At 38.9% G+C, this 26,654-nt stretch overlaps 1 protein-coding gene across 4 annotated transcripts in view; it reads left to right on the top strand.

Moving 5' to 3' along the window:
• BCL11B (BCL11 transcription factor B) overlaps positions 1 to 15,333 on the top strand; it is a 96,931-nt gene extending 81,598 nt beyond the window's left edge. For all 4 annotated transcript variants that reach the window (XM_068160081.1, XM_068160082.1, XM_068160083.1 and 1 more), the window contains one exon: positions 8,031 to 15,333. In XM_068160081.1, coding sequence (XP_068016182.1) covers positions 8,031 to 10,042 — 2,012 coding nt within the window. In that variant the 3' untranslated portion in view covers positions 10,043 to 15,333. The remainder of the gene's footprint in view (positions 1 to 8,030) is intronic.
• The last annotated feature ends 11,321 nt before the right edge of the window (positions 15,334 to 26,654 follow it).

The raw sequence follows: 26,654 nt of genomic DNA, 5'->3' as shown, positions 1-26,654 counted from the left end.
AAGGGCTAATTTGAAAGTTAACTTATTCACTATTGATCTTTTAATATTGATTTTGCTGTTTGCTCCTTACTTTTCACATGTCTCCCTTTCTCTGCTTTATAAATTGCCTTTGTATTTTAGAATTTAACACCAATTAGAAGGAGGTGTTCAGAGATGACAAACATGTCTTTTTATCTTCCATTGTAATACCACAGCTGGGTCAAAATTCCTGTATTGAGAGATCCAATTTTTGCTATGCATTTTTTTTTCTTTTTCTGCACTAAGCAAAAGTACTTCTTCTGTAGGCTGAACATTCACTTCCAGTAAGCCACAAGCTCTCTTAAGGAATGAGAAATTGGACATCCAGAAGGAAGTTGCCCAAAATGACTATTGACATTTTATACCTATAAATATAATATTGCCATTTTGTAATGCACTGGAAATTAAACTGAGCTGCACATTTGGCTCATTTATGTGAATCTGGCAGTACAGATCTGAGGTATGATTAAGTCTCACAGAAAATGGGACTATTGAACATGAGCTGCATCTTCAACCAAAGGTCGCCTGTGTCCATTAAGAAGCAGGAAGCATCTGTTTGTGTTCTGCATGGCTGTAGTCTGTCTGTAGTCTCCTTGTAAGTATAAATGCCAGGAGGACATATAAAATGCTTCTGGAGGAAGTTTAATGAAAAATAAAAATCACAAGTTGGCATATTCACATAAGCCTAGCTACAATCCTTGGTTCTGATAAGCTGGTATAGTTTTTCGGGGGGAAAAAAAAGTTTGTACTGGTGGTCATTTGAGCTACTTTGAATTCTTAGTAGGGTACTCCAAATCTGAGCTTGGCTAAGAGTATGATTTTAAGGTATCAGGTTGGTATCTCTTAAGTCATTCAAGGATTCATACTCTTTGTTCTTGGAATTATGAAAGGATTGACTGTAGACAGCAGATCAGCCTCACTTCTTGATCATGTGATTGGTAATTAATTTGTTTGGGTTTTATCACACATGTGGTAACATAGTTCCTCTGACCAAAAAAAAAATATATATATATAAAAAAATTAATTATTATTACAAGAATGATAAATGGCCGATTTACATTCCTGCTTAGGAGAAAAGGAGCACAGCTGAAAAGTACAAATGGCTTCAGAAAATAAAATAGGTTCCCCAAAATGGGGCAGCATATAATCCATTTAGGACAGTTTGGTGGTTGGCTTTAGCACAGAGAGATTTAATATTACATTACTAACAGTAGTGTAATATAATTGAATATTGATGTCAACCAGTGCTATTGTAGATCTTTTTCAACAGGTAGAAAATGCTCTTGAGAATATTCGCATTGCTAATTGAAATCAGCACTGGGAGTGAGGGGGTCTTAGAGGGTTTGTAGGTTCTCTTAGCATAAAGCTTCTTGTATAATCTGTATTGAGAACTTGCAGTCTCACTAGTCAGGACAGAAAGCTGTAAAACACACAGGCAGTGTGTGGGAGAAGAATATTGCATGAAGTCATGATTTTCTTCTGCTTGAAGATGGCACTGGAGGAAATAGGCTATTCAAGAGGCATGGCAGAAAAAAGAGAACAGGGACTAGTATGGGAGGAAACAGGATTCTGTTAATGACAAGTAACACTTCTTGGTTACTTCTGCTTTCTTTGGACACACTTATTTTTTCCATTCCCCTCTTAAAAATGTTTAATTTGTGTTCATATTCTTTCCTTACACTGACCTCATCCTGAGATCTCCCATTTTCAGATGACAGTCACTGTGGCCCCTTATACTTGGACTCTTGCACCTAAATCTTCAGCTCCTTTTCTTGACTGAGATGCTCTTCAGGTTGGTTGAGCTTTCCAAAAGAGAACATCGGTTTATGTGAGTGGAGAATTTGAAGTACTTAGGTTGTGAGACTGCAAGTGTCTTGCTAAGTAATAAAACAACTTTAGTTGCCAGTTGATGCTTACTTCCTGAATTGTTGGTGATAGTCCCCTTTGCAGAATATGCTGCCTGACATTCTTGAGCCCTTCCTTTAGACAAGGCAATGTGAGGGTGGATGCACTGTTAGCTTTGGAGATGGATAGAGGAGTTGGGCTTGGTTTACATCTTCAGCTCACTGTCAGAGGGACTGTCAGTCCCTCTGAAAAGGAGGTAGCAGGACTTCCAAACACCCCAGGAAGTGCAGGGAGGGTAAAATTCTCAAGACTGGGTGTTCTCAGCATATGCTTGTTCAGTCATGAACATATGTAAGCAAATGTTCTTCCTAATTTCCATAATTTAGAGTGGTACTATGGTTTATAAAACCTCTTCAGCAGAAATACCTTTAGTAGCAATATTTTTCAATACTTGATCAAGCATCAGGCATGAACTCATAGAGTTCACATTGCAGATTTACACTGCAGACACCTGGAAGGTATTTGGCCTTTGTCTAGGTGACCTGTCAAACCACATATAAGCCATGTTATTTTCTTCACTATGAAACACTGCATCTTTCCCGTATTTAATGCCCTTCTCTTTAATGTCAGCTGGTCTTATAAGGAGACTTGTTAAAGTAGTGTTCTCAATTATGGCATTTTAATTTAACAATAATTCAATTAAAAGTGTGTTTTTAAATGGAGCATCCAGGCTACCTTTATTGGTATTATTAGAGTAACCATCATAATAACAAGGAGTAATTATTTAAATGCTCATTAAAAATCGCGTGGTGGAAAAGAGAGTAACATTGGTGGGAAGATTGTAGGAAGCTGATACATGTCTGTTCCTGAGTGATACATTAAAAGGTGTCTTTTTGTTTAAGCTTGCAAGTTTCTGCTTTTCCTGAACTTCTGAAGGTGCAGTAAAATAGCATTAAAATTTCTTAACATTTTTATTGCTGCTGTTGTAACTTTATAAAGGGAACCAGAAACATCATCTGGAAAATATTGCTAGAGGTAAAGAATGGTAGTGGTTTTGTGGACCTGACTGCAGGTCCTCTGCAATCCTGGCAGGGGTTATGGGTGGGTGATTACAAGCAAGGGGAGTTCGTTCTCTGTTATAGCTAATAGAATTACTCAGGCATGCTGAGGGGAGGATTCAAAAGGCACTGGATGTCACTGTAGCCCAGCAGAAAATAATGAATTCTCAACAGTTCTTATCTCATACTGATTATTGTTTGATGGTATCCAGAATAACTGAGGATATTTTGAGAGAAATTTATCTCCAAGGCAAAGGCACCCAGCATTCAGGGTATATAGAAAGTCATATACCAATTGGGCAAGGATGATCTGCATATCACTATATGACACAAGTCAGACTGCAGAGGACAGATAAGTCAGGATTCAGGCTGCCTGGTGCAGTGGGGTAAATGTCCACACACTCAGGCTACTCTGGGCTGGACAAATGGACCTGTCTTTTCTCACTGCCTGCTGCAGAGGCAGAATTTGTGAAGTGGGATCTGAATTTAACTTTGTTTTGTATTGTTCATGAAAGAGGAAAAAAGCTCATTATTGCTTTGACATTTTGAATGGAACATAATCTGTCATGCAGTAATGGAGGAAACAGATTTTAATACTTCTGGAAAAGACCATCTTTTGTCATAATATGCAGAAAAGGCAAGAGTGTTCAATAAGTTCATAGATTATACTTACCTACATAGGGAGAGGATACTACAAAATTTTTGATCTACCAGATAAAAAACACAGCAATATCTAATGGTTGGCAGGAGAACTCAGCAATATGAGCTGGAAAGACTTTTTTTAACATACTGAAAATAGTCAGCCATTGCCACAGAGTGCTTCAACACAGAGTGAATTCTGTCTCACTTAGTGTTTCCAAATCAAGTTGGTAGAAGGGGATGCAACTATGAACCGCTGGACTGGGTGATATTTATATGTGAGGTGCAGACTAAATATCTGTTTCATGTATGTGTGGGTAGGACAAAATATTACGATCTGTAAGTGCAGATGGCTGTTAAAGTGGGATATCTGACATAGATGTGGACATTCTTTTGGTGAGGAATGTAGTAAGGGTTAACCCTTAAGGTTTATACCAGTCCTTTCAGTTTTTGATTTCACAGTCCTTCCTAGCCGTAATACCAATGTTTCTGAACCTATACAATTGTATCTCATTAGGATCCAGCCCTACAAACCTTTCCTAGTGGCAGTATTTATCTGACTTTAGTCAAACAAATTTGAAGCCACTATTGAATACTCAGGGCTTGTGTCCTGGATGTCTCATTTCAGTACATATACCATATCTATCAACTAATGTAAAAAAAAAATTAAACTTGATCCATCAGTCCAAAAAACCATGTCTAGTTACAGACTGTAGGGTTGAATCCGTGTGCAATTCATTGAACATAATTAATGGAGTCTCGGCTTGTGCTTAGAGTTAAGCACATTAAAAATTTCTTCACTATCCAACAGAGCACTTCAGCCTATGCTTAAGTTTCACTGATGCTGATTACTCACATACTCAAAGTCAAGCATGTGCTAAAGTGATAAAGACTGCATATGGCAAAGCCTACATAGACAATTGTCATAAAGTGGGTATTTAGACAGACTTCAGTACAGGTGGCAAGGGATTAAGATAGCCATATATCAAAAGTAGCCTTATAACAAAGAGTTTTATAGTATAAGTGCACTGCATTATTAAATATAAGGATAATTCTTGAGCAATACATGGCGGTTTCTGGGCATGTTTAAAATATTTAGTGCATTTTTAATACAAAAATGTATGAAGTGGATCTTCAAAGACTTTTTTGACATTGTTCTGTTCTTAAAAGTGAGGATCTACACTGCTCAGGGCAACTTCTAGGCAAGATAAGCATGAAGTGATAATGTAGAAATGAACATTTTTATTTATATGGGTTTTTCTTTTATTATTTTTTAAAAATGAGAAGTCTGGGGAGACTCTTTTGAGGGTTGTAAAAGTTTATATATATGTGTGTGTATATATGTGTACACATGTATACATGTATACACAGGCATGCACATACAAACACTCATGAAGCAGTCAGAGGCTGGTAGCCAGGTAGCCTGCAGTCAGTTCTGCCATCATGCCAGGGTCTTCTGAAGGGTAGTGTTAAGGAGCATAAAAGTGAAACAAATCAAAAAGGAAGAGAAGACTGCTAGCTTGTAAATCTTAGATCACTAATAGCTCTAATTTGCTCTATTTGAAAGAAAACTAAAAAGGTAGGGGATTAACTTTCCTCACTTGAATTTCACAGAGGTAAAGTTTTGGAGAATAAACCAAACCAAAACATCTCAGTTCCATGTAACATGTAGTAGCAAGTAGCCTGCCAGCTGCCATTTTGAAGGTAATTTTTTTAATCAGCCATTTCAGTTTTGGATTGGCCTTGATCCTCAGTCTGCTCAGGAATTTTCTGCCTTAAGTATGTGCCTTTGCTGAAGTAAATGTGTTGCCGTTGTTGTCATCATTGTCTATATACACTTGCTTGCTTTCTTCTGTCAGCTCTTGAGCTAAGCAAGCATAATGTAAGAACACACTCACATACTCACACTTTTATTTTCTAATGGAAAAAAACACAGCAAAAAAATGAATGCATGCTGTGACTTTAAAAATGAAAGAATTGAACAGCTGTGGGTAATAAATCGATTAATTAGAGTGGATAAAATGAAGGTGAAGGGTGCAGAGCACTCTTAAATTTGAAGATGTATGACCTTGTAAGATGCTGCACTTCATTTGCTATTAGATCACACTTCAGAAGGGGCTTTATTAAAATCTATTCTAGGGTGAGCTGAGGTAAAACATATTGTTAAAAAAAGCTTTTGACAGAGTATGTTATATACTTTAGTCTGCTTCAGTGATTTCTGTCACTTTTTATACTACACATGTTGCTGTGCAGGAAAAGTTAAAGGTCTAGACATTTTCATCATATTTCTGTAAGAAAAAGAAATTTAAATATTTGAAGTAATAATGGGAGCATTTACTATTGCTTTGGCTGCAGAGCTGACATAAAACTCCCTAACTGCCATGGCGCTGCGTAGAGTTTTAAGGGATAATGTATCAGTTCCTTTCCGTGTTTGTATGTGGCTTTCATTAATGTCAATAGCAGTTACAGGCACTTTTTCCAAGCTGAGTACAGCTCCCAAACATGTTTTTTCCAGTAGCAGTTGTTAGAGATTAATCAAAGGAACTGAGTCTGTCCCATTTGACATAGTATGCAGGGCTGGGCCATAGGGGCCATGTCAGCCAGACAGAAATGCCTGCCGTGTTGTGTATGTGTTTTCTTGGCTTTGGAGAGTCAGCGTCTCCAAAATCAGGGTCTGAAGCTGCAATTCACAGCAACAGCCCTACTAAATCAATAGGAGTAAGAGATGCTGCACCACATTTATCGCCTACCTTTGTAAATAAGTCTCAATCTGATAGATGCTTTTTCCTTTACGCTTTTATGGATGTTCACTGAGTGGTAAGATTAGATAGACTGACAGGCTGATAGGTAGGCTGATAATCTTCTAGCCTCCTTGTCTATGGTTTTGTAGGTTTTGTTAGCAGCAGCCATTCCTGCAACAGCCAGAAGAGGGTAATTCAGTCAGCAGCAATCCTGATTTCCCTGACGTGATCAAGTTTTAATTTTTTTCTTTTTTTTTCTTTCCTTTATTTTTTTCACTGCTGAGTCATTCCTGTTTACAATAGTATTTTTGATGATGTAGTCCTGTTCACCTTATAAGCTCTTTCATTTCCAAACTCAAGCAACAGGCTTTTGTGAATTTCAGTCCCCCTGTCTAGAAAAGGGTTTGTTTAGTGAGTTTCGGATCTGAGCTCTTGCAGAGGGGCTGAGATCAAACTTCATTTGGGTTCTCATGCAGACACAGGCCAAGGAGGAGGTTGGCAGGCTTTGAACTTTCAGGAAGTTTAGTGCCTTTAGGTGCAGCAGTACCATTGCTAGCCAAAATATGTGCTTTCATAAACAAACAAACAAGTGAGAGATTAATTACAGATTTTCCAAAATGGGTAAGTTGTTTTTTCAGGAAACTTCCTCCTCATTTAAAAACAACAACAACAAAAGCAATCCCGGATCATGATTTTCAAGTTGACACGTATTTATGAATTTATTAGAGTCTTGCAGAGGCATTGAAAAAAGGAGGGGGATGGAGGGAGGAAAGTGCTTTTTGAAGATAGCACATAGTTTATATTGTGCCCAGGACTAGAATTTTCTAGCTAGCAAAATTATGACTGTAGCCCAGACTTGTCCACACCTGTCCTTTATGTAAAGCTGAATCAAGGTTAAAGGAATGCTTTCCACCTTTATGCTGTCGTTCAAATAGGCTAGAAAGGCAAACAGAACAATATTTTTGGCTGTGGTGAACGTTTCTACATTGGAAGGCAGGCTCAGGAATTCTTGGGACTCAGTTCAAGCACAGCCCGACATTTGTTACTGTTAATTGCAACTGTGCTGTCGGCTTTGATTACCGGATGTTTCACTTGAGTGGCTTCTTGGTGTTTTGGCGAAAAGAATGTCAAAGTGGTTTATGTAGGGGTACATTTTCCAGGCTCCTGTTGACTTGAATAGGACTTGTACAGCTAAATACCTACATAGTATTTTTTAAAAAGGAAGTGCTGGTACGACTGAAGCATGTACAAATTAAATTTAGCAAAATCTGAGGGGAATGCTGCATAAAGTGTAAAAAATAAAGAATGAAAGAGCGAAAGTGACACCGAAGCTCCTTGCAGGTGCCTTGTAAAACCTACCACACCACATTTTCCTTGTTTTTTGTATGTAGTCAGCTTCCTTGAAATAAATTCCTTTTTGTGGAATAAACACCTGAAAGGATTTGAATCTTTATGCGTCATAAAGGAAGGTTCTATTTGCAAGTTAGAGGATATAAATGTATATGGCACCAATGTATATGTGTGATAGTTGTCATACATGTTAAGTGAATAAGTGTGGTGAGTAAAAGTGCTGTTCAACAATTTATATCAGTCAATACATTGCAATTAAGTCCTTCTTTCAGAAATGCCAAGGAGGAAATGTGTTAGCAAAATAAAGTGTATGCCAACTGTATTTAAATGTTCTCTGCTATATTATTTTTTGAATGTTCTTTCTGTTTTTCTTTTATAGGTAAAGATGAGCCTTCAAGCTATATTTGCACAACATGCAAGCAGCCTTTTAATAGCGCTTGGTTCTTGCTTCAGCATGCCCAGAACACACATGGATTCCGCATCTACCTGGAAACAAGCCCTTCAAACAGTTCCCTCACTCCACGGATCACCATCCCTCCTCCTCTGGGACCGGAGACTGTTGCACAGTCCCCACTGATGAATTTCCTTGGAGACAACAACCCTTTCAATCTTTTGCGGATGACAGGACCCATCTTGCGTGAACATCCTGGCTTTGGTGAGGGTCGGCTCCCAAACACACCTCCGCTGTTTAGCCCACCGCCTCGTCATCACCTGGATCCACACCGCCTTAGTGCCGAAGAAATGGGGTTAGTTGCCCAGCATCCCAGTGCCTTTGACAGAGTTATGCGTTTAAACCCCATGGCAATTGAGTCTCCAGCGATGGATTTCTCCAGAAGGCTTCGAGAGCTGGCAGGAAACAGTTCCACCCCTCCGCCAGTCTCACCCAGTCGCACCAACCCTATGCATCGCCTGTTGAATCCTTTCCAGCCGAGTCCTAAATCACCTTTTTTGAGCACCCCACCACTGCCCCCCATGCCCCCCAGCAGCACTACGCCTCCCCAGCCTCAGGCCAAGAGCAAGTCCTGTGAATTTTGTGGGAAAACATTCAAGTTCCAGAGTAACCTTATTGTGCACCGGCGCAGTCACACAGGAGAAAAGCCCTACAAGTGTCAGCTCTGTGACCATGCTTGCTCCCAGGCTAGCAAGCTAAAACGCCACATGAAAACACATATGCATAAAGCTGGCTCCATGACAGGCAGGTCAGATGATGGACTGTCTACCACTAGTTCTCCTGAGCCAGGCACAAGCGAGCTCACTGGAGAGGGACTGAAATCCAGTGAGGCAGATTTCAGGAATGAGAGTGATCCTTCCCTGGGCCATGACAATGAGGAAGAAGAGGAGGAGGAGGAGGAGGAAGAGGAGCTTGAAAATGAGAGCCGGCCAGAATCAAGCTTCAGTATGGACTCGGAGCTGAGTCGTAACAGAGAAAATGGCTCCAAGTCTTTGCCAGACGAGAAATCCCTCGTCCTGGGAAAAGTAATTGAGAATGTAAGTCTAGGTGCCATCCAGCAATATAACGACATGCTAGCTGAAAAACAGAAGAGGAGTAGCTTCATGAAAAGGTCTTCTGACCAGCGAGACTTGTGTCCTCGAGACCTTTGTCAGAGAGATCCAGGTGACGAAGACTCAGTGGTAGGGGAGCTGGACCGCACTGAGGAAGGGACAGTCAATGGAAGAAACTTTGGCCCAGGTGAACCCTTCCCAAACTTGTTCCCTCGCAAGCCAACGCCTATCACGAGCCCCAGTTTAAACAATTCCTCTAAAAGAATAAAGGTAGAGAAAGATTTGGACTTGCCACCAGCGACGATAATACCTTCCGAAAACGTTTACTCCCAGTGGCTGGTAGGGTATGCAGCATCGCGGCACTTCATGAAGGATCCGTTCCTCGGATTCACAGACTCCCGACAATCCCCCTTTGCAACCTCTTCCGAACACTCGTCGGAGAACGGGAGTCTGCGTTTCTCCACCCCGCCGGGGGACATGCTGGACGGGGGTCTCTCAGGGCGCAGTGGCACGGCAAGTGGAGGCAGCACTCCCCATATCAGCGGTCCCGGACCTGGGCGACCCAGTTCGAAGGAAGGGCGCAGGAGTGATACATGTGAGTACTGTGGCAAGGTCTTTAAGAACTGCAGCAATTTGACGGTGCACCGTCGGAGCCACACTGGAGAGCGGCCTTACAAATGTGAGCTCTGCAACTATGCATGTGCCCAGAGCAGTAAGCTGACGCGCCATATGAAAACGCATGGCCAGATAGGGAAGGAGGTATACCGCTGCGACATTTGCCAGATGCCCTTCAGTGTTTACAGCACCCTGGAGAAACACATGAAAAAGTGGCATGGAGAACATTTGCTGACAAATGACGTCAAAATTGAGCAGGCAGAAAGAAGCTAAACCCCCCCTCTCTCCCCCACCCCCGCTAGGTTAAATTTCAGGGGTCTAGGTAACATTTTATTTGTACAGTTTAACTATTGCCAACTGAGAAAAGATGACCTAACTTGCCTCCGTAAACATAACTTAGCATAACTATGGTAGGTGCCAGACTTTGGCACTTAAATATAACCTGTGTCTACAAAGTTCTATTAAACCCGAGGGTTGATTAAGGCAGTAAAAATTGTGGAGCCTTTTAACTGTGCAATAATTTCTGTATTTATTGGGTTTTTTGTAATTTTTTTGGCATGTGCAGGTACATTTTTTTATTCTTTCTGTTTAAATTTCTTTTAAAATTTTGTTGGGTATCCCTTTTTAATTTTACCCAGTCGTAGCCTGAGATTACTTGCATTGTAGGAGAGAAACATATCTTTAAAGTTATAATTTTTGGGCCGCTGCTTTGTTGAAATTTAAACTAAGCATGTGTAATTTCTTGTGAAGAAGCCAGCATTTGAACAGAAATACCTTTTCCTTTTTATTTTTCCTTACCTTTTCTTAAATAACCTTGAAGATTAGGGAGAACTAAATTGTACAGCGGATAACAATCTTTAAAATTAGCACTTTCTTTGGAATTGGATCGAGTATGTAGCACTGACAATGTTGCTGACGATAGAGACCTTTACTAGATGGATTTTGTCACTGAAGTTATGGCAACAAAAAAGTCATAGGTGCAGAAGGCAGCTACGTTAAAAAAAACCTTAACTCTGCATTCTTAATTGTGTATTACTGTCAGAGAGTTTCTTCATGTTAAAAGCTATGGCAAGATAACAGTGGCATTTTGTCACTTTTTGGGGTGTCTTTCCTTCCCTCTTTCCCTCCTGCCACTCTTCATGGAGACAGTAAAAGTACATATTGAGTATTGCAATATTGTTTTCAAACCTTGGAGGAGCGAAATGCCATGTTTGTTTGCTGTCTTTTTTTCTTTTTTTCTTTTTGAGCCACAAAACCGTAAATTTAAGTTGAGGACTTCTACTTTAGTCCAGATTTGCTGTAATTAAAACATTTACTAGAGGATGGGAAGTGGGAATTTCTCAATGAAAAGCCTCAACTCATAGGCATGTGCTTTATGAAAAGAAATATCAGAACTATCTTATATGATGTACAATAATGTTATTATAAGGAAGGGAAAAATAAATTCTAGTTGATTTACTTGCCTTGGCAAGATTCTGCTCCTGATGAAATTGGTAAGAGTTTTCCCCATGACTTAATTAGGAATGGAATGGGATTGTGTTCAGATAAAAGTATCATGACAGGAAAAAAAAGTAAAGAAAATAAAAATGCACTTGCTCTGCCTTCAAATTCCAAAATTTTAAAAGCCTTTTATGACTGATATTATCAAACGTGGACAATTATGGTTATAGATTTTAATTACGTTGACCCGCACTTTAAAGCTTTTGTTTGTGGTAAAGAGAAAAATGGCTTCTCAACAAGAAATTACATCATATTCTTCTACTTGGCCCAAAGGTGGGTTAAACTGTAAGGGAACAGCTGAGATTAAGTGTCAGTGTTGCTAAGCATGGCATTCACAATACTGGCACTATAAAGAAAAATAAATAAAAATAATTTATTGGACAGTTTTTCTACTGCCATTCAATTTGACGTGAGTGCCTTGAAAACTGATCTTCCTATTTGAGTCTCTTGAGACAAATGCAAAACCTTTTTGTGAAATGAAAGACTTTAAAAAAAAAAAAAAAGTAAAGCAAGAAAAGTACATTCTTTAGGAAAAAAAAAAAAAAGAGCCACATTTACTTAACAAAAACAAAACAAAACAAACAAAAAAAAACCACAAAAAGAAAAACAAAAAATTACTGGTTGAAGATAGTGGACGTGAAAATGCCATAAGACCCAATCAAATGAAGATATATACCCAGCACAACTTCGGACATCCATTAGCTGAATTATTCTCAGCCTTTTTTTTTTTTTCAGGACAACGCTGCTTAGGAAATGGAATGGAAATGATTTACTGCTGAATTAAAACTCAAATGACACAAATTGCAAGTTGTTATCATTGAATGAGAAAAAAAAAAACAAAAACAAAACCAACAAAACTATTCAGGAACAACGGCTAATTTTTTTTAAAAGTTAAATTTAGTGCACTCTGTCTTAAAATACGTTTACAGTATTGAATACATACAAGGGTAAAAAAAGAAATTGTGTGTATGTGTGTTTGAGCAATCTTTTTTTTTTTTTCAAAGTTTGCTTAATAGGTTATTAAAAGAAATGCCATAATGGCCATGTGTATATTGTTTTCTTTTGGTGACGGGGTTTTAGTATATATTATATATATTAAAATTTCTTGATTACTGTAAAAGTGGACCAGTATTTGTAATAATGGAGAATGCCTGGGCATTTTACAAAACCAGAAAGAAAAAACAAAAAAAATCCCCTTTCTTTTTTTCCTTGAAAATGTTGCAGTAAAATTTAAATGGTGGGTCTATAAATTTGTTCTTGTCACTGTAACTGTAAAGTCTTGAGTTTTAGTAAATTTTTTTCTGCCTTGGGTGTTGAATTTTTATTTCGAAAAATGTATAGAATCTCGTATTCGGGGATTTAAAGGTGATTGCTACACCATGTAGAAAAAGTATGTAGAAAAAAGTGCTTAATATTGTTATTGCTTTGCAGGAAAAAAAAAAAAAAAATCACGTTTCTGACCTGTACCTATTTTTGTCTTTTTTTCTCTCCTTCCCCCTTTCCCTTCCCCTTCTGGAATGGATATTGATATTGGTTGATTCATATGATGTAGGCACTTGCTGTATTTTTACTGAAGCTTGTAATTTTTTAACTGTACGCTTGTCCTTTTAAAGGGATTTAATGTACCTTTTTGTTAGTGAATTTGGAAATAAAAATAAAAACAAACAAACAGGCTGCCATAATATATTTTTTTAATTTGGCAGGATAAAATATTGCAAAAATAAAAAAAAAATTTGTAAGTGAAGTCCTTATTGTACAGGAAAAAAAGGGGGTTGTTAGACGACCTTTGAGTAAAAGAAACAAAACAAAATAATTAAGCGCTTTTTTATTTTTACTTTTTTTGTTCTTGTGGTTCACAAATAATTTTAGTTGTATATATATTTTTTTTTTGTCAGAAATGGCCTACAAAAAAGTGCTGTTCCCACAGGGCTCTAAATAATGTCAAAGTTGCCTGGACCCCTTGCATCAAGGTTTTACCAGGTATGGTTGAACCAGGCCGGATGATTATTGCCTATTTGTGTGAAATTAAATTCCGTTCCTGGAAAGGTGTCTGGGGTGACATCCCACAGCTTCCCTGCAGATTTGAGAGAGAGAGAGCGCTTTATTTTCCCCCTTCCAAACAAGTTGTGCAACACATCTTCCCTCTCCCAGCCACCCTCTCTCCACTCACTGCTCCCTGCACCCTGCCACCACCCTCTGGAAGAAAGTCATTTTATAGCAAAAAGTGAGAGCTGTTGCACCCATTTTGACATAAAAAGGTAAAATGGTCTGCTGGTGGTACAGCTGTCACCAGGTTGAAGTAAAATTGGTCCAGGCACAGCCCTCCTCTTCCCTGTCAGAACAGGACCTAGTCCGTGTACAGGTCTTGCCAGTCCATGTTATTAGCTGCTTTGCTGCTGTTCACTCCTAATTGTACATTCCATAAATTTCTGAATGTTTGAGGGACTGGGATGAAATCCTGTGCCTTTTGATTTTTCTCTTCTTTGTTGTTCCTTCTCTGTCTTACACATTTGGGTCAATGGGAGGACAGGTGGCAGAAGAGGAACTGATGCTCTAGTGAGGGGGAGGAGGAGAAAATGCTCAACTGCTCTTGGAGAAAATAACAGTAAAAGTTAAAACAAAAACAACCAAAAAATATACTGCCATGCCAAATTCTTTCTGCTTTCATCGATGCAGAACTGCTGCAGCAATTGGAGAGGTATGCATGTGACAGTGGGGAAAATATGGTCCAGCTATCCATCAGATAGGTGTGTCTTCCTGGCTTGAACAATATACTCTTAAGACTTCTGGACAAATTCCAGATCTGGATTAAATGAATATAAATCAGGAATTATCCATCACTCATAGTCATGGATTACTCCAGCATAGCTGAGGCTGGAATGTGGTCCCCTAAAGGCACATTTTCACTTTTTGGTCAAAATTCAGATCTTTGGCATTTGTATAAATCCAGAGTCATGCCATAGAACTCAGCACAATTTCTTGGATATGCATCAGCGTAACAAAGATCAGAATTAACTGCATATTTACAGTCCACAATTCATTGATTTAAGAAAAGAATTTCACCTTTCATTTTGGTGTAAATTGCCTAGGATCTCCAGTCTCTCTGTTGTTTTTATTTATCAAGGATAGCTAACACCAGCAGTTGTCTAATTTTGTGACTTAGATCACTGAAACTAACAGTAAGTCACCCAAAAGCACAAGGGTTATGTTTCTGCAGACTGTAGTGATAATGAAATGGCTCTCCTTTTCTTCTTGCTTAGAAGAATTGTAGTTTACTAGGCCATAAGCACAATATAACATAGATATAAAATAGCTATGATGCTGCCATAGTTCTTTTCACAATTTAAATAAGTTTTTATTATTATTTAAGGTTGAATTTATTCTTTTCATTGTGTTTGGTCCTACTGCCTTTGAAGTCCAGAGCAAAACTCCAGTCAACTTCCTTGGCAACAGGACAGATCTGAGAACCCAGTTTTAGAAAGAAAAAGTACAGATTTTTAAGGAAAGGGTCAAAACTCCAGCATTTCATCCCAGTCCTTTGCAAAAGACAGTCTGAGGTTTTGTTTTTCACAGGCAAACTCATTTTTATGGTGCTCTTTGTATTTTAGAACTGCAAAGCAAAGTAACGTTGATTTAAGTTGTTTGCATTTGTACCGGCAAGGCAAAATATTTTTATTACCTTTTTCTATTACTTATTGTATGAGCTTTTGTTGTTTACTTGGAGGTTTTGTCTTTTACTACAAGTTTGGAACTATTTATTATTGCTTGGTATTTGTGCTCTGTTTAAAAAACGAGAGCACTTTTTTTTTTTTTTTATTATGGATAAAATGTTGAGATGGCTGGAGGTCATTTCAATATGGCTTAGTGAAATATTTATTGTTCCTTTTATTCTCTGTACAAGATTTTTGGCCTCTTTTTTTTTTTTTTTTTTTCTTTTTTCCCTTATTGTCACATTGTTGAGTTCAGCATGTGTCTACCATTTCATTTGTACGCTCGTTCAAAACAACGTTTGTTCCAGTTTCAAGTTACAAAAAATAAATTGGACATTTGACTTGATCTCCAAATCTTGTCTTTCCTGGTTTTTTGAGATTCAGGGGTGGGAAGGGGAAAAAAGAAGGAAGCAGTGCGTCGAAGCTTTAGTACGTGCCGTATTTTCTGTTAGTTCTCATGGGAGTCAATCAGGAGAGAATTCTTGTTTGGGGAGGACACATAAACACCTTATATGATGCTAAGCAGATGCCCAAGTCTTTCTTAGACCCCTGTGACTTAAATATAATGCAACGTATTTCCTAAGTAGCAGTCTTGAAAGAAAATGGTAGAATCATGCTTGAAACAGCCAAATTTCTCATGAAATTATGTTGCATTTAGGGCAATTAGCCCATTTTTCTGGACAGAGAGAAGAGATTTGCCCTTGTCTTTCTTTCCATCCCCATAAACTTAACTGTTAACTGTATGCACTTACGTTTATTAATGTGTTTTGCTTCTTGGGTGTCAATGCAAATAAGGACAACACTTACCAACTGAACTAGTAGCTGAATTTGGGCCACAGACTGTGTATGTGAGAATCACCAAAATGTAATGGCAGCTAAACATCTCCTCCTCCTCCTCCTTATCTAGGGACGAAGGCACAGGCATGCACAGTTAAAGGCAGAATATTGCGCAATTTGCAGTTTGAGGATAAGAGCTGACAGCTACAGGCAGTTCACTCTCCTGATAGTCTTTATCAAGCCAACCTGTTAGCAAGTGCATGGAAATTTTAAATAAGAGAATTGTTATTCAAACTATTATTGGAAAGCTCAGGAAAGATTTGGAGTGTTGGAGACCAGATTCGGATTTCCTGGAGGCCTGGTCCAACAGACTATGTAATACACTTGTGATTCAAAGCAGGTGGGTAATTGAAATTCATTTCAAAGGAGCTGTTTCTGGACTTTAAAGTATTTGGCTCAACTCAGAAGTCAGAAGGGGAAGCTAAGTGGTTTGTGCTACAGAAGAGCTCCCACAGATGGTCCCTTCCTGATCTCAGGCTCCCTGAATCTACAATCTAAATTTAGGTATGCGTGTAAGTACTTTGCTGGATCAAGGCTTCTGAGTGATATAAAAGTTATAGGCTTTGAAAAGTCGCACTCATGAAAAACTAGTGAAAATGAAATCAGAACCCAATGCTGACAATTATATTGGGTAATAGTTCACAGTGTAATTCCCCAAATGCCACGTTCATTTTGAATGACTTCTGCAGTGAGCTGTAAAGGCTGTTACATTTTACTTCTAAATTTTCAACAGTTAGCATTTGAATGGGGTATTTTTGACACCCCATAAACATGACTTCACTCTAGTGGAGCTTTACACCACTGTGTCATTTTGTCAATTTTAATGGCATTGCAGGCCTCGCAGATGTTGATGTGGTGTTGGAAGATTTAGCAGCAGTAGCTGCTGCTGTATGTCCTGGCCTGTGGCTGAGAGGGCTTTGAGGGACTCCCTGCCCACTGTCTCTTCTAGGGAAGTGATATCTGTCCTGCAAGCAGAAGCATGGACCTCCTGGTAGTATTAATGCCTTAACTCATCACTGTTGGATGTGCTAAATCTTGTCTGACAGAGCCATGATTACTCACACACATTGGCATAAGGGAAAAAGCAGGATTAGGCCCTTTTGACAGAGGAAATGTGAGAAATCACACAAAGAAGGCTGCAAACAACTAAATTTAAATGAGTCTCTTTGCAGCATTCTTGGGTTGAATACTTTGGTTTCACACATGCTTATGTATCCTAAGAAGAACTGTTATTATAATCTGGAAAAGAAAAAGGTTTAGAAAAATCCAAATGAAACCAGTAGAGTTTAAACTTTGTATGAAAAGAGAAGTACTTTAAGTTACAATTGTAAATATTACAATGACAAAAAGGGTTATGACGGTGGTTTAATTGCACAAGTGGGATTGAATCTGGGTTAGTGGTTTTATATGCAAAAAATTTACATATATGATAGGAACATAGGGTAGCAGTGGCCATAGAACAATTAACTTTATGACTGAGATGTCTTCACGAGAAAGTGGATTCTAAGAGTTACAATTTACCCTGTCAAAGTACAGACAGATATCAGGTGACTTGCACATTCAATTTCTTGAAAACTGAACAGCCAAAATGAAAAGATTATGAACAGACCAATAATTATACATCAAATAATTCAGGAAATAATTCTGAATAATGAATCTATTTGATAAAACTGTGATCTATTTGCAGACAACTTGTAAGAAAGGAAGAGGCAACATTTGCCTAATAGTTGATTTGTTCTGAATTATTCTCCTAGCTCTGCGAAACACTGACCTTTAGCTACTCAATGACAACACACATTTCACTGTCTGACAGATGACAGGCCATTCTCTGTGATCACTCATTTTAGAGATGGGAAAGACCTATTCAGTCCTTTTGCCTGTCCACTACCGATACAAGATTATTTCTTTCAGTACATTTTCTAAAGAAGATGTTATGCAGAGGAGAATCAAACATTATTTTATACTTACCCATTGAAAAAAAATTAAAAAATGGCTTGTAAGAAAAGGCTCTTCATCCAGTTTTGTCACTGTCCATTTCCCCATGGTTTAGACATAGGGTATAACAATATGGTACTACATTTATTGAGAGTGGGCACATGCTTTGTGGCTTACTTGGATGTAGTTTGAGGGTGAGCCTAGTTCCAAAAGATCTTCTAATTCCTTTTCCCATACTAATAAGGAGCCCACTACATTATACAAACACTATGCTGATTTAAAATCACTTTTTCTGCATGAAAGGCATAGGTTTCCATTTATGTGGATCATTTCATTTCTTATTCTGTCATCATACCTGTAAAATGCCTCCTGTGCAAGTAGGGACCATTTACATATTTTCATGTAGAGTTGCCAAGTGCCAGCGCTGATTATAGTAGAAGTCATATGTATCATCATAGAACACCAAAAGCTAACGAAAATATGAAAGAAACCAATCATAAACTGGTTAGGAACTACAATCATGCAAAAAAATACACATCACTCTTCAAAAATATTTTCAGCATAAAGAATGGATGCCCTATGACTAACAAGTTACATGCATGTGAGAGTGCAAAAATTATATATACATTTCTGTGTATATAACTCAGATTCACATTTCAAGTGTATTTGCAGAAAGATAGAGTATAATATTGATTTTGTTTGAATTTCTGCTAACAGACAAGTGTAACTGACCTCATTTTGGTCCACAGCACTGTATCCTCAAGACTGCCAGTTCCTTCAGCAAAGCTGATATAGAATGGATATTACAATGATAAATGAAGACATCTTGTTCCCCCTCTGAAAAGCACAATTGGAGTGGCCATTGCATGTAGGCAATGTCTATATAACACTCTAGTAGACACTATTAAGATCCCCAAGATGCTGTTTTTACCTAGAAACCAATAGATCATAAAGCAAAGTTCAGTGACCAGCCAGATTAATCTGGGGCACATGAAGTTTCAGCCATACCAAAGTACCACTAGGAGATATGTTTATAGTTTTGGTTTTTTTTTGTTTGTTTGTTTGTTTTCCCCCTCACTATAATTATTAATTTGTATGGAAAGATGGATATGACTATCTCTGTGTTTGGGGGATGTGAGACTTCACTTTTCATGGTGTATGGGTCATCCCACAGGTGCGAGGTGTGGAGAGATGAAGAAAACAAAGACAAATTACAAAAGCTGAACAGACATGGAAACACTCCAAAACAAACACTTATCATTTAACTCTCTGTGATGTGACAATGAGAAGAATTTTTGGAGTGAAGGAGGTGGCCAAAGGAATAGTCTTCATATGATATATTCCCAATGTGAACCATCAGCAAAACGAGGGGAAATTGGTATTGATAGCAATAGTAGTTTCTATTCAAAATGTGGCTGCAGCAATCTAATCAGAAACCAGGCACTTATCACAGAATACTTTGAATTCTTAGCAACGATGTAACATAATGCAGCTTCACTGAAAAAAGCATCATTCCTGCAAAATACCCCCAAATGACTGACAGAACGAAATGGTACAATTACAGAATTAGAAGAGGAGAGGGAAGGAGATGTTAAGAGATATAAACAAGGGAGAAAATAATGTTTTGCATGGTAATAATGTTCAGATGAAAAGAATGTATTGGAGGATCACTGATGAATCAAGCCTGTTAGACATTTCAAAATACCTAAGTGAAATGGGAGATAAATCCCATTTTAGAGGTAACTTGAGCTCTAAGACCCACTGATTTTTAACAAGCCTTGCATTTCCAAATGACTTTCGAAAATAAGGCAGTGGTCCAAAGTTAATTTGGAAAAATCTCTCCCATCATAGACATTATTCTCATATTCCAATGGCTTAAATTATTACTTTTAATGTCTGAACATTTTTGAAATATCAGACTCATCCTGGTCTCAGTTTGTGGCCTAGAAGCATCTTTAGTAAAGACATAACTCATAGCTCCTAATTCCCCATATTTCAGGTCTGGAAACTCATCACTGTAACCAACAGATATAACAAATTCAGGGTAAACAGCACATGGCTAGGACAGTGGTCTAACCCTTTCACTAGATGTGAAAGACTGCAGAGTAATTTCCAGATCAATATGGTTTGTAAGTGTTCCTTTAATCCCATGGAGAAACTCTTGGAATGACATCCTGGTGGACACATTTTGAGTCAAAAATCATGCCTCTTTATGAAAATGTTCACCAATGAAAATGTTTCTATGTATGTGCTAGTTATGAAGTTTTAAATGTGAAGTATTTGTGATTTACTTCTCTGACATAGTTCATCCTTTCTATAAAAGTGTTGCAGGATAGCCCTCATGTGTGCTCCTCATCTGCTGCAGTACAGTCAGATTGATTAACCAGCTCTTCATTGACAGATTAAGCATCTGAGAAGATGAGAGGATCACAGCAATACAATTTCAGTTAGCACATCTTGTTTTACAATGGCTGTAGAATCTCTTGTCCATCCATGATGCTATGATATTCCACAATATATGTAAGCAGAACAGTGGTATGACAAATGGAGATGGGGATATGCCTCTAAAGGTGAATTCTCGTCCCAGATGTGGATCCAAAAGCAGATTTATTTTTCATTTTTCTAGTAGGAAGTTAGAGAAATACTTTTTGCAATTCTTTTTTTGGGGAGCAAACCATAATGGGACATTGTCTGGTGTGAACTGGCATGAATGCGTTGTGCCAAGGCAATTAGGCTTCCTTGCTTATCACCTGAGAGTTATTTTCAAATTGTGCTATCCACCCCAGCTTGGTACATGGTTTTAATATCTGATATATTTTTCAAAAAGACTAAGATGTTCTTCAGAATTTTAAAGCAAGAAGCATTTTAAACCAAATTACCTTGATCTCTTTGTGATGCTGAGTGTGACTTCCCCAGTAACTCAAATCCTCAAAAAAAAGTAGCAGGAAGCAGCAGCTCTTGGTAAATTAAGTACACTGTGCATGTCAGTAGGTACTTCTCTGATGTATGTGAATGATCAGCCAGAAGAATTAAGCAGCTTTTTTGTCATTTCAGTCTGATGTAATCTCTCAAGCAAATTTTCACAGAAAGATGTACTTACCTTGATATGAAGAAACTCTGGCTACAGAGTTCACATGATTTTCCATATTCAGAGGCTCTTTCATTTGTCAGCTGTTACTCAGACATGATTTCACGTTACCAGTTTAATCCTTGTGAGTGATTCCTTAACACAAACTCAGTATGTTTCCTTCACCATGCTGTTTTCCCAAAGATGAGGTTTTGGTTATTATTCCTCAATTGGTCAATTATTGTTGGTAATTATACCTCAGAAGAAGTATCTGGGTTCCTTCAAAACACTCCTGTCCAAAAAGACTAGTGACCTGCTTCTGCAGTTCTCCTACACAATTGCTACTTAAACAAAATAGGAGCTTAAGCAGAAATTAATTCAGATCCTCTGAGCACAAAGGACATAGGAACAACCTGCAGAGATGCATTAAATTGTTGTTTGCCTTGCCTCTGTGTCTACCTAGCACACATCATATTTCAGTTTGTTTGAATTCCTACATGCTCATGATTTTCTCTTTAGGGGAACTTCTCTTCAGGGAGAGAGAGACATATAGCCTGAGGGGACCGAAGCCATCTTGGAAGAACCACTCTCAAAACAGAGCAGGTTATAGGGGGTCTGTACTGGGAAGAGTTCTGTGTGATATTTTGTTAAAAGCTTAAACATTGGTCTGTAGACAAAACTTATATTTGCATACCAAACCAAATTGGGAGAGACAAAAATGTATTGAAGGTTGTTGGTGGTGTTCAAAGTGATTTTAATATCTTGCTAAGTTCTCTAAATAGCTGTTGGTCAGGGAAAAAGGGTACGAAGAATCCCAAGTGACAGGGAGAGAACATGTTGGGGAAAAAAAACCAAAACAAAACGTAGATACCACTGTGAGATAAATCAAGAGAAGAGTAGCCTGCAAATGACATGATATACTCAAACCACTCTGGCCAGTGTTAGTGAGGACTTTGGACATCCAATGTGTGTTCAGCTCTTACAATTCAAGAAGAAGGTAGGCCAGTTGGAGGGTGATCCTGAAGGGAGCAAGGGAAATTACTAGAAGACCACAGTGTATGTTTGATGAGGAAATATTGAAATAATTCTGGCTGTTCATCCAAAAAAAGAACATCAGAAGAACCATCAGAGGGGAGGTAACTCTTATCAGTTAGAGAAAAATATGTTGTAAAGATGTTCTTCCTCTCTGTGGTTTCATATACCTCTATGGTACCTGGAAGATGAAACATAAATACTGTACTTTCACAAAGAATTTTACCTTATGTCACTCTCAAATCTGTTTCTCAACAAACTTTTACTTTCTTCACAAATAAGTGGTCATGGCTCCCTTCACTGGCATATTTTAAAAAGTGTTTACTCAAAACAAGGGAGTTCAATGGCAATATTTCGCTGAGGGTTTATCAAACCTAAGTAGAGACCTGTTGACCAAATTCAGATCTGGTGGAAGATAATGCAACATAACCTTTAAAAGAGTTCCTTCTTCTTCCACCAGAGGCAAATTTAAACCTCAATTTAACTCAGAGAAAAATTCAAATTAGCCTAATTTAACATACAGATCAAGCAATCAAGACACTGGTTTTATACTATATTGATCTATTTTAAAATACCAATGTAGGACAGTTAAAAGCAAAGGGGGCAATTAATGTCTTTCCCTGGAAATGTGTGAAAGGTACCTGTCAGGTTTCATTAAATGTATTTATTCTTTCCTTTCATGTTGTCCCTTATTTGAGCAGACCACTCTTCTGGGTTAATGGTGACAGAAGACAACAGCACTGCTGTAATCATCCTACACAGCAAATTTAGCCTATTAGTGAAAGGTGGGGAATCCTGAAAATTAAATACTTTATTGTATTTTATATGTCTCTAAAATACCTCATGTGTCTACAACTGTCTCTGAAAAGCACTGCTGGAGCTTGATACCTCTGGCTTTGTGAGAGACTTACCATGTTTCGTCAGTACATATAAACAGTAAGAGGAAAAAATGTTATTATAGTAGCTTTATGAATGGGGATCTGAAGCAGAGAAAGGTTAAGTTATTCAAGGTTATGCAAAAGAACTCTGTGAAGTAACCAGAAATTCTGTGCATATCTCTCTTGAATCCAGCTTTGGTGGGTTTTGATTGTGTTCCTCAGTCCTAAAGGAACAATCATCCTTTGGTAGATGTATTGTTATGACAGGCAACATGTGAAGGTGTTCTTCCATACAAGCTTCATCCAGAGTTTGTCCAAATCAGTGAAGAGTCTCCCATTAGTTTCAATGTGTCAGCTGAAAACTGCAAGGGGCAAGTCCATCCTCTGCTTTCAGGAGGAATACAGCAAGGGATCAGTCTGAGCTCAGATGACCAATGCACCTGCTCTTTAGAGCCTAACACGTCATGAAGAGCAAGAAGGTGCTGGGGGCAGTTTTCCTACTGGACTTGCTGCAGTGGAAGTAATGGGGCTAGAGACAAAAGAAGGGAGAAGAGGGTGCATTTCCTGCCATAACCTGTGTTGTGCCTTGTATGTACTTCTATGAGTTCCTCTGAAGCAGGTACTGCAGGGCTGTGATGACAGCTGTACAGTTCACAAATAACCAATAAATATGAGCAGCCTTAAGTCTCTGAGTTGTGACCTTTGATGATGGAATAGATTTCCCTCATGATGGTGAGACTCTTTGACAGCTAAGCCTGACTCAAACTTTACATGTTTTGTCAGGCCAACATCTCTCCGGGTTTATGGTTAGGGTGGCCTTGGTGACAGTCACTGTTCAGTTCAGGCCTCGAAAGAGATGCTGGGCCACAGCAGCAATTCTTTGCATATTTTTCCAGCTGGAAATCTGCACATCTCAGAGCCTGACATTTTTTTTTCCTCAGTGGTTTTTAATGTTATATGGATTTTTAAGAAGTATAATTTATGCCAGTGCCATTTAATGATGAACCTTTAACCAAAGATAAAACACTAGCCATGTTGCTTCTGATTTAGCCTTTTTGGCCTGGTTGCTGCAGATCATTTCAGCAAGGGAAAGGCTGTCTGCAGTATGAATCCCCCAACCAGTGAAACTACTTTGTCTTAATTACCTCAGGACGAGAGAGTGCCCCTGAAGCAATCATCTTTGTTTGTTAACACACCCTATCTGCTGCAGTACTCCCCATAAATAAAACATGACCAAGATTACAATGTCATGTTCCCATGGACTCCAGACCCTGGTAACTGCTCAAACAGAATGCACAAAAACATCCCACAGCAACCTGGTATGTATCGGAGGGCATATAGAAGGGATGTTTCTCATTCCTAAGCAACCACATGCATTCTGGTTGCTAATATTAAACACGATGTTTGCTCGAATGCTAACATGATGTATAAGATGCAGTCTTTCTCATCTTTGTCTTGAGTAAACAGCAGATCCCAGACCAGAACTGTAGCTGCTAAAATTCAGCAGAAAACCCAAGCTGTGGCCCAAGTGTTTACCCTCACCCACAGTGTTAGCAATTACCATGGCATTTTCAGGAGAGGGTTGTAGGTGTTGTCAAAGAAGATTTAAGGATTTGCAAGTATTTTGTCTTGGTTTTCCCTTGTTTTTCTGTCTAAGTGTTCATCCATTAGTGCTCTGCCAATGCTGCTGTGCTCCCCAGGCAGGGTAGCACTTGATTGCTTAGGCTAGGACAAACAAATACTGTAAACAAATAGGCTGGTCTCTTAAATATCTGGGAGGGGTGGGGGAACAGGCATCAGCTGTGAAATATTTTCCTGGGCTTTGATTTTCATAGGCAAAAATGGAAGGTAGGGTCATTCCTGCACTTACTCTGGGTCTGATCTCACTAAAATTAAGGGCCACTGCAGGGTTAAAGATTCATTTATGGAGATAAAGAGAAGGGCAGAGAGACCATCTAAGAATAATTTAAGGTTAGAGTCAGGAATGGAAAAAAATCTGTCCAGGTAGCTCAGAAGGGGAGGCTCAGGGGAGGTCTCATTGCTGATGACAACTACCTGAAGGGAGGTTGTAGCCAGGTGGGGGTTGGTATGTCCTCCCAGGCAATCAGCAACAGAATGAGGGGACAGAGTCTCAAATTGTGCTGGGGAGGTTGAGGATGGATATTAGAAAGAAGTTCTTCACAGAGTGATTTGCCATTGGAATGGGCTGCCCGCGTAGGTGGTGGAGTCGCTGTCCCTGAAGATCTTCAGAAAAGACTGGAGGAGGCACTTAGTGCCATGGTCTAGTTGATTCGACTTCCAATCTGGATAATTCTATTCTATTCTATTCTATTCTATTCTATTCTATTCTATTCTATTCTATTCTATTCTATTCTATTCTATTCTATTCTATTCTATTCTATTCTATTCTATTCTAGGGTAGGGATGGGTGATAGGTTGGACTGAATGATCTTGCAGGTCTCTTCCAACCTGGTTGATTCTATGAATCTATGAAATGTGTTTCTGCTCAGGAGGAAGGCATATTTCACTGCCATCTTTACAGGGTGTTGGCTCTGATGCAGCGGTAGCAGAGATCACTGTGGTAATACAGTAGGGAAGAATGGCTGGTCTGAGTTTTGGCACCTTCTACATGGTCTGCTGGGCTGCTCCAGAGTCACATGGCCTCAAAAGGGTACAGAAAGTCCTTCTGGTTGCACAGGCCACTTCTATCATAGAAATGCTGTATGACATCTGCATTATGTGTCTACATGTGTTTGGCCCAAAATAATATCAATAGATTCTCAATATTTTAAAGTAATGTCTCCACTCTGCTCCCTTCTGTCCTTACAAACCCCTCCATTAATCCTGATATGAAAATTCCATTGGTTCACAGATCAGCTACAAATGGCATTGGTGGTGCTTGCTTTTTGAGCATCATAGAATGCACTGGGTAGGAAGAGGCTGTTAAAGGTCTGTCGAGGGTTGAGGGGAAGGCCTCAAGCCTTCTTTCCCCCCTGTAAGTGAAGGGAAAGGAAAAAAAAAAAAGAAAGAAAAACCACAGCCAGATTAGCAAAGGATTTGTGCTGTATTTACAAGCGGTTTAGGAAATGCAGGTTTATATACACTGTTTACAGTATTTACAATATATATACAGAAATATACAACAAAGTAACACAGGAATGAGATTCCCTCCTCTGCTGAGGAGGGTTACCTCCCCTGTACCCCCCTTCTCTTCCCCTTTTCCCCAGAGAGGGTTAGAAAGACAGAAAAGGAATAATTGTTAATTAAAAGCAGTTATATGTTAGTAGAGGCCTTATGTGCTGAAGGTCAGTCTGGCCGAAAGCCCAGAAGCCACAAGCTGCGAAAGGAGAAAGTGCAAGACTGAGACTAGTCTCACTGGGAATCAAAACTTAAGGCAGTGCTCTGCCTCTCCACCAATGAAATTAGTTTAGACCTGTCTTTTGTTTATAAAACATTCAGCCATGGTGTCCCTTTGTAAAAGGCACCACCTCAAACGGTCACAAGGTCATCTAGTCCAACTTGCCTGCAGTAAGCAAGGGCCTCCCCAGACAGATTTAGGAAAGCCCACTTTGAAGATCCAAGATGTGGAAACAGGTTTCTTCAGACTGTGAAAGAGATACCTAAGGTCTGTAAAATTATGTGGGTGGATTAGGGTGAGTCAGATGATGCTGGCTGGGGAAGATCAGAAGTGGTCTTTCAATTCATGTGTGGGTAATCTGCAGAAATCCTTGCTGTATGTGTCTAAAGGTTCCCGTGCCTTAAAGGGGAGGTTTTGCAAGCTCACAGAAGAGAAACTTTCTGAGGATTCCTGAATACATCTCTGGCCTAGGAAGTTGCTGAGCCACAAAGAGCTAGAGACTGGAATCCTGTTCAGAGAAATTGTACATGTTGCCTTGATCTTAGATGTTTCACATGCATCTACTTTG

This window comes from Melanerpes formicivorus, unplaced genomic scaffold, assembly GCF_026170545.1.
Source record: "Melanerpes formicivorus ecotype bairdi unplaced genomic scaffold, bMelFor1.0.p_v2 SCAF_48, whole genome shotgun sequence".
Classification (NCBI taxonomy): Eukaryota; Metazoa; Chordata; class Aves; order Piciformes; family Picidae; genus Melanerpes; species Melanerpes formicivorus.
Note: the sequence above shows the minus strand (reverse complement) of the source record. Positions and strands in the feature narration are given on the sequence as shown.